The following is a 12,342-nucleotide window of genomic DNA, read 5'->3' as shown; positions in this document are numbered from 1 at the left end:
TTCTGTGGGATCTCCTGCAAACGAGATCTATTCTGGAAAAGATGATTCATTCAGTGATAATGTGTCAATGTACTGCAAAGAGATTATTTCATCCACACATATTCTGTAATACCAAGTCAAGAAATGCAAAACAGGTTTTTAGAGATTTTTCAGGAGTGGGTGGGCTTTGCCTCACTGGCTTTCTCCCTCTCTGGAGCACCCGTATGCCCCATGGAGTGTTGCACTCCAGAGAGGAGCGCTCACTGTTCCCTGGTAAACAGCTTTAGCTCCTCAAGCTTAAGGGAGATTTACTACCTGCGCAAGAGCAATAAAATTGTGTTTATGCCACTGCTGTTACTGGTGTGTGTGCGGCAAAAAAGGGGGGAAAAGGAAAGGGGGGAAAAGAGAGATGAGGAGTTGAGGTGAGGATAGAAAGAGGGGAAAAAAATAAATAAAACTGAGAAAGAGTGTGGACAGGAAGACACTAAACTCCTGAGCTTCCACCGCTGGGAATAGCAGTGATCAGAGCAGCTGACCAGCCAAACAGATCTTAGATTAATGTCGGGGCGCATTGGATACTCATGAGAGATTACATTAGTTGAAAGGGGGGTAATGGAAGGTTAATAAGGATGAGTTAAAAAGCAAGTGTGTCTTGAAAATGTAAGGGGGGGGGGGGCGGACAGAAGGCAAAGCTGGCTGTTGGAGAGGAGAAGAAACAGAAGCATTAGTGTCTGTGAGAGGAGATGATAGGAAGACTGCTGCGAACAAAGAGAACAGATGCCAGCCTAGCAGTGGGAAACACAGGGACCACACGGCGAAATCTAGATTTCTCCTATTTCCTCTAAGTAATAAAACAATGGCACCGCATCGCCTCATTAAATGGGTAATCGAGGGTGTGAGAGCACTCCCCTCGGCTCCGAACATATCTCTCTCTTCCTGTGTCTCACTCTCTAACCCTCTCACACTAGGCCATTGTCTCTCCTCCTTGCTGTTTCTCGCCACGTTTCCAATCTGGTTTGCTGCGGAGCCCTGCCGCTTGCTGAATAAATGCTTACCTGGGCAGTGGGTCAGAAACCCAGCCCAGACCAACTCCTGTCAGGGGGTATGGAAACTCCAATTATCTCCTTAACAATCATCCCTTCGCAATTATCTCCCCATCTGCGTATCAGTGTCGACAGGTGCAAAGGGACGGCCCCGCTTACACTGTCATTTCTGATGGGGGTGGATATGTGGAGCAAGAGTAGGCGATCACACTACCTGCATGCTAATTCATTAGGAACTGCTGTATAAATTAACAATTGTCCTCAACAAATTCCAGCTGAGCCACTGGGAAATTAAGTGTTTATAACAGGCCTGAGCAGAATCTCAGCCAGTACAGCCAGAAACGGTGCTTTCATTTTCTTACAACCACCAATTAGAGAGCTAGGAGTATCAATTATGGTTATTGCTGATAATCTGTATATCTGACTGTTTGTCTGATTGATCAATTAATATGAAAATCTATGAAGTGTAATAGAATACTGAAAATTACTTTCATAATTCCCCAGACAATCCACCAGGGTGACAAAAATACATTCAACTAAAAGCAGCAGATTTTTTTATTTGTGAAACAAACATTTGGCAATAATCAGTTATTGGTGTGAATTAATTTTCTGCCAGATGACTAATCGACTTGACTGTTTCAGTACTACAACTGATGGCAGTTTGAACGCAAATCTGCAGCAATACAGTATGTTGCGCCTCAAAGGGTTGGGCAACATATACTTGATAGTGATATGATAATGTCTTAGGAAAATCACTTGAGAAAATGTTAACAGATGCATTGAATTAAATATTTCACAATTAAAGGTATGTTTAAAGGTATGTCATCACATAGATTTAAACATAAAATTGACAGTTATCTGAACCCTTCCCCCAACAGAGACTGCTGAAACAATTGTGCTTCAGGCTTAAAGGTACAGCAGTAACTAAAACATGGGTGATGCCATTTAGATTTTCCAAAACCAAGAACACAGGAGCAAAAGTGTGAGGAAATAACTAAACATGTTCCTCTGCTGTAGCTTAAGCTGCAAACGACAGCCTACATGTTACCTAGTGACGCTAATGTGGCGTCACTTCCAAAGACAAGCCGCGTGTCATTATGAAAGAAAAAGCCCCCTTCATGATTTAAGCTTTGGCCAACTCTCATGGACATAATTAGCTAGTTTCAGACATCCACAACAAAATATGCTAGTTTCATTTTCGCCTGCAAAAACAATGGTCACCAGCTAGAATTGAGCGGTCAAATGTTTGCCTGCCATGTTATCACTGTAAGCTATATATCTCCCGACAGACAGCTTGCCAGACGCAGCAACAATAACTGTGGGGGACAGGGCTGAGCCAACAGTCAATTACATACACTATAAATCCAATATCACAATAGCCACAAAAGTCTACACCCACAGATATATGGGGTTCAATCTATTTGTGTGTGTGTGTGTGTGTGTGTGTTTTTGTCTTATTTGCTTCCCTAACCTTCAGCAACTGCTGGTCTGGTGTCATGGCAAGGCAGTCGTTTAGTACTACGAGCATCTGCGCGCCTGTGCACATGACAGCAGCAGTCTTGTTCTGTCACTGTAGTAGCAGTTACACTATGTCGCACTGTTTCAGCTTCTTGTAGGCTTTGTTCCTCATTAAAGTACGCAGGAGCTCCTGAGATGTGCCGTATGACAAAAGAGGGACTCCGCTTCTGTCTTTGCTGCAAACCCATGACAGCTGCCATCATCCGGCACTCGTCCCTCCACCCCGCAGCACAAATCCTGCTCGTCATCCCCAAACACATTGTTTTCTAATTGCCAGCCCCACACGTCTCAGCTCAGACCTCCACGTCCCAGCTGCCATTACCTCCAGAGACGACAGATTTGTTTTAAATACTTGGTGAGCTTGTATGAATACAGAAAAGGACTCGGATCAGGCTTAGAAATACAATGAGGGGAACAAATAGGACCAGTGGACAAAGCCATTAGTAGCGGATGTGTGATTAAGACTGGACAGAACCCTCAAACATCAAGATACTTGGTGGCCATTGGAGCAATATCCATGTGGCGAGTGGTTCTCTGAAAATGGTCCTACACAGGGTGAGGAGATTAAATGACTAAATGACAGGTTGCTTATTTTTTTCCCTCCTAACCATTTCCCTCTTCCTTCACCCCTGCCCCAGGTGTATATGCCCTCTTCCTTTCTTTTGCAAAGACACACAGGCATACACAACACACACAAACAATCTCTGTCTCTCCTCTGCTCCACACTCTATCACTCGGCTGCTTGGGGAGCAGTTTTGGCTGATCTACATTGATTGCTATGGGCCATTCTCTGTCCCTGATGCTCCGGAGCAAAAAAAAACCCAAGCCTTCTCATTCATCAAACCAGCACCTGCCAGATTCTAGCCCAAGAGAACAACCATCAGTTCCTTTTCGTTTTTTCCTCCCCCCATTCTCTTTGTTTTCTCCTCGACAAATAACTGTCATGTCCCAAACAGTCAGCGGGGAGCAGTGAGCTGCAATCCGTCCGTCTTTTTTAATAAAATATTGAACACTCGATAATCCCTCTGAACATGCGTGCACGACAGAAGACAGTTGCCACAGATGTACCTCAATGGCTGATATAGTATCTACACAATGAAATACAACACCCCCGAGCCTCTCAGACACCAGCCACTGGATCTGAAAACGTGACTTAACCTCCACCCCCCTGCCCTCTTCTTCTTGACACATACGTCCCAGCTGAGACTCTCCTTTCTGGGGTGTTATTTGCCCCTGGAAGGGCGAAAAGTGGACCAAGAGTGGTGTATATAAGAAATATAGATTTTCTTTTTAAAGGCACCTCCTATAGAGAGCTGAGTAGTTTTAAACATTGCAGATTGCAGTGCTTAACGGATACAGTTGAATTGTCTTTTTTCTGCTGGGTTATAATTACATATTTATGCTTGTAACTCCATGGAGTGATAGTTTTGGATGTGTTGCATTGAATAATACATTAAATGCATCTGCTCAAGCTCTGTCTCTCGTTAGCTATTGTGCGTGTGCAAGTGTGTGAGCACAGACCTACACAAAGCAGCCTTTCTGTTTGGCAGTCAGAGCGAGGAGGTACACTGATGAGGAACACTGCAACGGACATGTGACACGCGCACGCACGCACACGCACACACACACACACAGGTCACAAGCAGACACTGCTTTATATTAAGGAGTCACAAGCCGAAAGACTGGAAACCACTGATTTAAAATACTTTGAGGTAAAACTGAATATAACAGGAGACACTACGGGTGAGCATTAACACAATTATTTTTGAGTATGTTTTCTAAAGATAAGTTGTAATAGCCCAGAAATATGTTTTAATGTAGAATTAACCTCCTGTACGACTACAGTAAGTCTGTGGATATTCACTCTTCCCCTAAAACCACTACTAGCAATAAGTTCAACAAGGTGCTTCATAAACTTTGACTTGCGACTTGGCATGGATGGTACATAAAAAAGAAATCGAAACCTCCAGACACTTATTTCAATTGCAAACATCCAGCTTTCTGTTTGTTTTTGATCAGTGACTGATTCTACCACTATCATATTTTATCAACTTGAAAAATACTTGAAAATATAGTTACGACTGTAATGTTTATATTCATCACTGACATTGATATTATAGTCTATTTCCAACCATGCAGAACTTGATTGACAACCAACGTTTGACCACCTCTAGCTGTACACCATCTCCGTGACATAGACCTACATGCATCCCATCAGCCAACAGTAATTCATATCTGGCCTCCAGCCATGTATGCCCGGAGGGAGGCAGCCCCCTCCCTTCCTCTCATCTGGGCCGTATTGATTGGCCGGGCAAGCCTCTGTGCGCTACTCAGTGTATTGATCATGGTTGCCGTATAGATCCTCTTCCAGTCCTCTTTAACTGACCTTCAGAGACCTGGGGAAATGCAGCTGCCTACATCACAGTGACAACACAAATCGTCTTTTCCATGAACACTAATTAGTCTTAATGAAAGGTTTATTACCAGCATGTCTGAACTGGACACAAAATCAAATGGGACTCGTAAAGTTAAATGGGCATCTAATTCAAAGTTCCACAGTCTGAAATGTTAGCCTACATTTTGTTGCTAGGTGCAATATTCTGCAGACAGATTTTCGACCAAAAATAGCCAAAGCTTAGCTTCACCACACACATGTACGATATCAAAGAGAAAAGTAGATAATATAGGCGTGAGCCTGCAGGGGATTTGACATGAAGCTAGCGATTCAGTAACATCCTTATTATAAACCAAGTCAATAGCAGATTATGGTAATGTGATATCTAACTGAGGGGTACAGTGACTAATATTCTTCATGTATACGCAGCTTCCCTGGAAGTTATTTTTAACCACAGGAAAAGTGTAAAATGAGTCGGTCCAGTAAGTGCTTTGACTTAAAATGTGAAAACAAAGGCACGAGAGCCATGCTCCATGATAATGAATGGGAAAATAAAGGTCTTCTACAATTTTACGACTTGTTTTGAGTCTGCAAAAGTAAAAGAGAAAACAGAAAAATGCAAATTGGCTCCAGGTATCCGGTCTCACATTATGCTGACAGCGTTGCCATCATCATTACTACCCTGATGACTCCACAGGCGGGAAATAAAATGAATCACTTCACCATCAACGTTCAATGTTTCTGTCTTTTATGTTTTTTTCTACTCTCTCCTCTTTGTTTTGTCTTTCACCTTTGCCCTAGTCCACTCAACCGCCCAACCCCCTGCCCCTTTTCTCCTGCTCTTTTGGCAGGTGCCCCAGCAAGAGTGTGCGAGCGTGTGTGTGTGTGTGTGTGTGTGTGCGTGTGCGTGTGTGTGTGTGTGGTGAGAGGGCTTGCTTCTGGAGGAAGTGGCTAGTTATAAGAGCCAGCTGATGAGTATCACCCTTATCCGGTGCTCCATTCATCCCTGTGCACAAGGGCCCATTCACCCACTGCTTTTCTCACTTGTGGACCCCAAAAGACCTGGGCATGTTCCCACACTCACACACGCTTACAGAGGTGAACTGCCACTCACTCAAGACGTCCTACACATATGCCAAAATAGGCATGCAGATGCAGACACGCACATACACATACACATACACATACACACTCCTCCACACAGGCGTGCTAAATAGAAACCCAGGAATAGGCTGCTTTTCTCATCTGACTCATTATCAACAGGCCCCGGAGCCCTTCTTTTTCCTTACAAACACGTCTCTATAGCCTCCACATCCAAATACTCTTTTAGAACAAGTGACACAAAGCAGGAAGAGGTGTCACTTTCATTTTTGCCATCTCCCTCCACTGTGAATCTTTCTGACATGCTTGCACCTCAGCCCACCATCACATCCATGGACTGCCATGATACGCGTGACACAATGAGAAAAGATGTCATATTTGATGGCGCCGCACTGAGGAGGCGTGACAGGATGGAAGGAAAATCTGTGGATATCCTGTAGTGCTGACAGTGACTGGATCTAGTTAAGCTCTAGTAAAACCTGAATATTGGTGGTGATCCTTGATCAAATAATCTGTTTCAAGTATATTCCTGAAATCTTTCAGACTAGGATATTTGATCTTCGTGGATATCTATGAAGTATTTCTTTGGCAAAAGTTCTATTTTTACACTTTTACTTTTTTAATGGATTTTGGAAGCAACTGAGATGGTGAACTGAAATGGTAAAACGGCCAGGAAAACCAGTTAACAGAAGGCACAGTACACTATGCTGCATGTTAGTCATTTAATTCAAAATCACAACAATGGTCTCTAACAGCCTATAGTAGGGTGTAAACTGTGACATTATTGTGCCTCCTTTTCATTCCCCCATCCCTCTCTGCTGCTATAGGCACCACTAGCAACATCCCTGGAATTGTTCAGCAGTAGCCTGACCCTCATATTCACATCACATTCCCTCCAGAGCATAGGACCATCTCATTAATGAGGGCATCTTGGGTGTGTTTACATTTCATTACACAGCTCTGCTTGGCTCCCTGGCCTAAATGGCTTGGGGGTGGGGAGAAGGAGGGGGATCGCCTGGGGACTGTCCAGGTTTCCAACTATTTCCTGCAGCTCTAACTGTGTTTTTAAAGACATCTCTGAAAACTCTGAAAGACACTATAAAACCACCTCTGGACAGGATTAACTTCATAAAGTCTGTGTTTTTACGAAAAGGTAGGAGAATTATACAGGGATAGAACAGGGATATCTGCACTATGGTCTGACAGACAGGAGTAAATTTTCTTTTAGTGATAGTGCTCAACGTTCGGCAGCAGCCAGCAGTGAATGTCTATAAATCTGCACGAGGGCTGTTGTACATAATGGTTTATTTCAGAGCCATTCCTTAGCTCATAACTTCATCTTGTAAAGACATCTACAACCACATTACATAAAATCTCTGAGGTAGATATGGAGATTTGCTTATATGTCTATATTTGTTTATTTGCTTTAGGCTATGCGTGCTCCGTATATGACTTTTCTTATCTGTTCTTTTGTTTAGAACCATGCACTAACTAACAAGTGGACACGTGTGCGCTGACTCGTTTGGTGACACCACCCCATTGTGAAGCTAGTGGATCAGATGATGAGGACCCTTGAGTTTCCAGTGTACCCATCAGCCAGAATTCAAGCACATCACACTGGACAGTGGTGTATCGGTGGGATCCAATCAAGGACGTTCAAAGAGAAAATGAGCCTCTATGACGTCATCATTGTCATGCCATCCGACAGCAGGCTATTCAGTTGTAGGGCCAAAGATGAGATAAAATAGATTATGGAACTGCATCATAAAGCAGAGCAGCTGCACACAGTTCTTATAGCATTCAGAGAAATGTAACAAAAGTTGGAGCAATTCATGGTGAGAAAGGCTGCTGAGGGTTTCAACATGGACAGGCCAGGAGTGAAACACAACTCAGGCTCTAGTCTCAAAGCTGTGACTCCAGAAACTGCATAGGGCTAGAATATGGGAAGAGGAAATCAATAGACGTGCATTCAACATGAAACCTAATGAGGTGCCACTGAGTCACATCCAATCTCTAGTTCTCTCACCTAGGTGGTCATTAAGTGTGAGGTCCAGGAGGGAAGACTATGCAAATACATATACATGTAGTGAAGACACAAAAGCGGATAATGACCAGCTAGTCAGAGCCACTTATCCGTCCAGCTTCAAGCCGAGGGATGGTCATCACAGCGCAGTGAGGCAGGAAAGATCACATCCCTCATTGCTTGTTGAGGGCACCTACACGCTGTAGCACTCATCACTGACCCAGAGAAGAGAGTTTTGTTGGCTCAGAGTCGCTCTCGAAAAATCTGCCAGCTCATAGTCTCCAAAAACTTTTAGTTATAGGTCCTCAAAGACCATCTAAAGCTAGAATGGAGTCCAAACTGTAATTAGCTGAGGTTCTGCACAAACAACATGGACAGGCATGGATTGATCCGATATTAGCAGAAATTATGTTAAAGTTGTCCAAATGTTTCGACCTACAGTATCAGGAAAGACACACCAATCACTCAAGGGGCTACGGTGCCATTTGCCATTTTTCCTACTTCTCAGCCCACAAGAACATTCTGGATTGAGAAAGCATTCACTGCTAGAGCTCTGTGTCTGGCAGAGCATATACAGCCCATCAAAGCTCTGTAAAGATGGTACAAAGACCTACGAGACAGACCACTGCAGCAGCTGGACATGGTGCTTGTTCTGCTGATTGGCTTTCTTTATTTTCATACCCACAAAGTCTGTCCGCCTAGTTCCCCATGAAGGCCCTTCAAGGCTGGGCAAGGCCCTGCCCAGGGTGTGAAAATAAGTCCTGCAATGTCCAGCAGCGTTCTTTCACCTCATTTCACTCTCCCTCAGCAGAGGTATATAACCATGTCAAGAAGTTTTGGCAGCTTGACAAACTTCACTGTTGCAGCACCAAGGATGTCATTGCCCTGGAACACTCTGATTGCATCGTTAATATGCAGCCTATAGAGATGGAGCAGTCTATAGAGGCCTAGTATACCCTGCACCACATGGTGCAACATAAGAACAAGAACAGTGTAGTGTTCAACTGCTAACTGCAGTAACAGAGAAACAACCTGAACCCATCCCTGCCTGCAGTGCTTCTTCAACTTTGTGAACTTAAGTTGGCCATCTTCATTAACAAAAAGGCCATGTTCCGCCAGGTCAGACCTTTCCCATAGCTTAAGCCACATTTTCAGTTCTTAAGGACAGATCTCCAGAGGTAACATCGATCCAGACTACCACTTGTAGTCCATGTCGTGCGACATAAACACTGCAACGGTAAATTTGTGCCTACCAGAAGTGCCTTTTGGATCGATTATGGCTGACCAAACTCCTACTTGTCCACATTTATCTCTGCATTAGCATTGTCCAATGGACATGTTACTTTACAAACACTGTCCCACAGTCATGCCTTTTGCGATGCATCAGAGAGTGTGAGAGGCTCAGTTGCTTACCTGGTCATTGAGCGCTCTGATGGATGGTATGAAATCGTATTACTTGGGTTACAACAAAAAAGCATCAGTCACTTCCACGGATAGAACAGCACCCAGTTAGTTTAGGTACTCAAGACAGACCTCAGTCTTCTCATCTGCCAGGTTAAGCTGCAGCCTGACCATCGTAATTTCACTTCAGTCAGAATCGTGCCACTAAAGGGTGTTCATTGGCTCCCGGGTGGCATAAATCCACGAGCTTGCGAATCACAAGGACCGGCTCTATGTGTATGGAAACAAACCTGTCTATGATTTCACTTGCAACAAGACACCTCCTGAGCTGTCAACTCCAAGTAGGTGACAGCTAGGACCTCAGTTTCTCTTTAGTCTCCACCTGAGGAGTGACCAGCAAGGTCTGTATGCTTCCTTGCAGATGTCGGCAGACACCAAATATGGTGTGAACTCCTGGATGCAACAGCAAGATTAGTCAGTGACTAACAATGTTAGTATGCTGTTCCTTCCAGTTTAGTATAGTACTTTAAATAAGATCAGTGATCTCTTAAGTGTAAATGCAGCATTTATTCTTTTTTAAGTTTTCATACTTTCCATTGCTGCAAATAAGAGCAAGTGATAGAGCCTGTTATATATTCTCAAGCTAAAACTTTGTATGTGAATTAATTTGCAACTGATTTCCATCTATCCATTGTGTAGAAATGAAGATTTGCTTATTATAAGGGCTGGTTTAGTTTATGTTTAAGATGCCTGGATTATAGCTTTGCTTATCTGTTCTTTTGCAAAGAATCATATACTAATCAACAATAGGAAAAATGGAGTGTGTTCACTGGTATGGTGACAAAATTCAATAAATACCCTAGAAAAAATAAATGCCTTGTCTCTGTCCAGATGTCCATGACTTCCGAACATATCAAAGCAGAAAATTTACACTGAGGTCAGTTCCTAAGATTTTCTTTTACTGTCAGTGAGAATGTCATTATTCTTGAATTTTGTGTCTTAATAAAACCGCACCACATTTTTTTTCAATTGATTTATCTATTCTGCGAGCTACGATTGATATTTGCGACTGCAAGCCAGTGGAAATCGAATAAAGACCAGTTTTTGAATTCTAGGCAGGTTTCAAAGTGGAAATGCAACATTCATCGTCTGAAAGAAGTAATCAAATGTCTGTCACTGTGGCAATGTCAGACACCTGGCAGGGAGACAGGAAGGTACAGTTGTCAAAGGCTATCTCTTGGATGTGTGCGACTTCACTATGGTGAATGTGAGTGAGCCACAGGCACATTCAGAGGAGACGATGATGGAACGAGAAAAACACGACTGAAAAGTCTTACGGGCGACAAAATCTCATCAGAATACAAACGAGGGATAAATGCAGGGTTAACAATGAAGAAACAATTTAGAGTGGCATTTCTATTGTAAGGCTCAGACATGGAATAATTGTTTGGCTTGCACAATGGCACACATTATCACCCATAGCAGAATGGAGTCCCCAACGCTCTGCCCAAGGAGAAGGAAAAATGATTTTTTAACTTCCTTGTGATCATACATCTTGCATTCCAATGCCAACATGCTGTTATCTTAATTCAAAATGTGGCAATTATTCCTTACATCAATTAATTAAACACACTCTGCGTCTGCTCTGATCAGATCAGGAAGATCTGGCAGGTAAAGTCCTTAAAGTTGAAATATGTATTGTGCGTGCATGCATGCGTGTGCGCATGTCTTTGAAAAGGTTTGGGGATAGGGAGGGTTTAATAGTGTGTGTTCTGCCACAAAAAGATAATCGGATTGTCATCCGTGGCTAATTAGAAATGCATTTAGAGTCGTCTCTCCTCTTTGTTCACACCGCCTGAGAGCCCCGATCTAGGCTCTGGCTCATTGTTTCCCACCTCGGCTTAAAGAAGGAAAAGGCGCGCAGGAATGAGTGTTTTAGGATTCATGTAGCTGTAAAACCTGATGCTATATGACTGTGTGATCTGTTCTGCTGCTGCAGAGGCTGATTTGAGATCCCCGCAGCTTCCCCGGAGCGCAAAATCACGCAGCAATCATGCAGAGGAAAGAGTTCTGTTCTCTGCTTTCCCACGCAACAGTTAAGATAACCGACTAACGCGCGATTCTTTGCAGTCGGTCTATAATAAATGCGGTTATAGCCTGCGCAGGTTTTATACCCACGGAGTTCTTCGGTCTTTACGAAGTGGATGAGCAACACAGTGGAGGAGCACAGTACAACATGCTGCACAGACAGATATGGAAAATGCCAGCAAATATAATCTGCTTCCAGCGAGATGATACTCACAGGCATATGTCATGGAGAAGCTATTCCCCATCTTGACCATATCCACCTGCGGCACCAGTTTGGGGATGTCCTGGTGGTGAGAGAGGGCGAAACGAAAAACCTCATATTCGTGCGATTCGGTTGGGAACAATCCTCCTGTTGAGCAGCAAAGAATCGGGAGTTAATGCGGGATGCAGGGGGGAGCAAACCAGGGGGGGGGAAACAACACACACTCACACACATAAAGAAAGAAAAAGACACACGAGGCAAAGTTGAAACAGGAGGTCTGGTGCGTGTGCGCCATTCTCACCTATATTGATGTTACTTGGGAAACTTGAGCTTGAACCCAAGCACATCCCCAGTAAACTGGTGTAGAGGATGGTGAAGCTTCGCTGCATATTTCCTTTTGCATTGGCGAAGGGAAAAAGAGCCGAAATCCAAGCATAGGTTTGTCCGTGTGTGAAGTTAAATTCCCCGCTTCTCCTCCGCTCCCGTCAGAGCAGCACTCACACCAGCATCGATGCAACAGCGAGACAATTATCGCAATGGCGAGAGGAGGCACCTTCCTCTCTCCTCTTTTCCCTCTCTCTGCTGATGCTCT

The 12,342-nt window shown here is 43.8% G+C and overlaps 1 protein-coding gene across 1 annotated transcript in view; it reads right to left on the bottom strand.

Annotated features, from left to right (window-relative positions):
* The window catches only part of gria1a (glutamate receptor, ionotropic, AMPA 1a), a 65,332-nt gene extending 53,193 nt beyond the window's left edge, over positions 1 to 12,139 (bottom strand). Inside the window, exons 1-2 of the mRNA XM_070837384.1 lie at positions 12,052 to 12,139; positions 11,763 to 11,897 (exon numbers count right to left, since the gene is read on the bottom strand). Of these exons, the coding sequence (XP_070693485.1) occupies positions 11,763 to 11,897; positions 12,052 to 12,139 (223 nt within the window). The remainder of the gene's footprint in view (positions 1 to 11,762; positions 11,898 to 12,051) is intronic.
* Positions 12,140 to 12,342: the final 203 nt, after the last annotated feature.

This window comes from Pempheris klunzingeri, chromosome 9 (assembly GCF_042242105.1).
Source record: "Pempheris klunzingeri isolate RE-2024b chromosome 9, fPemKlu1.hap1, whole genome shotgun sequence".
In the NCBI taxonomy this organism is placed as follows: Eukaryota; Metazoa; Chordata; class Actinopteri; order Acropomatiformes; family Pempheridae; genus Pempheris; species Pempheris klunzingeri.
This window is presented reverse-complemented; position numbering and strand designations above follow the sequence as displayed.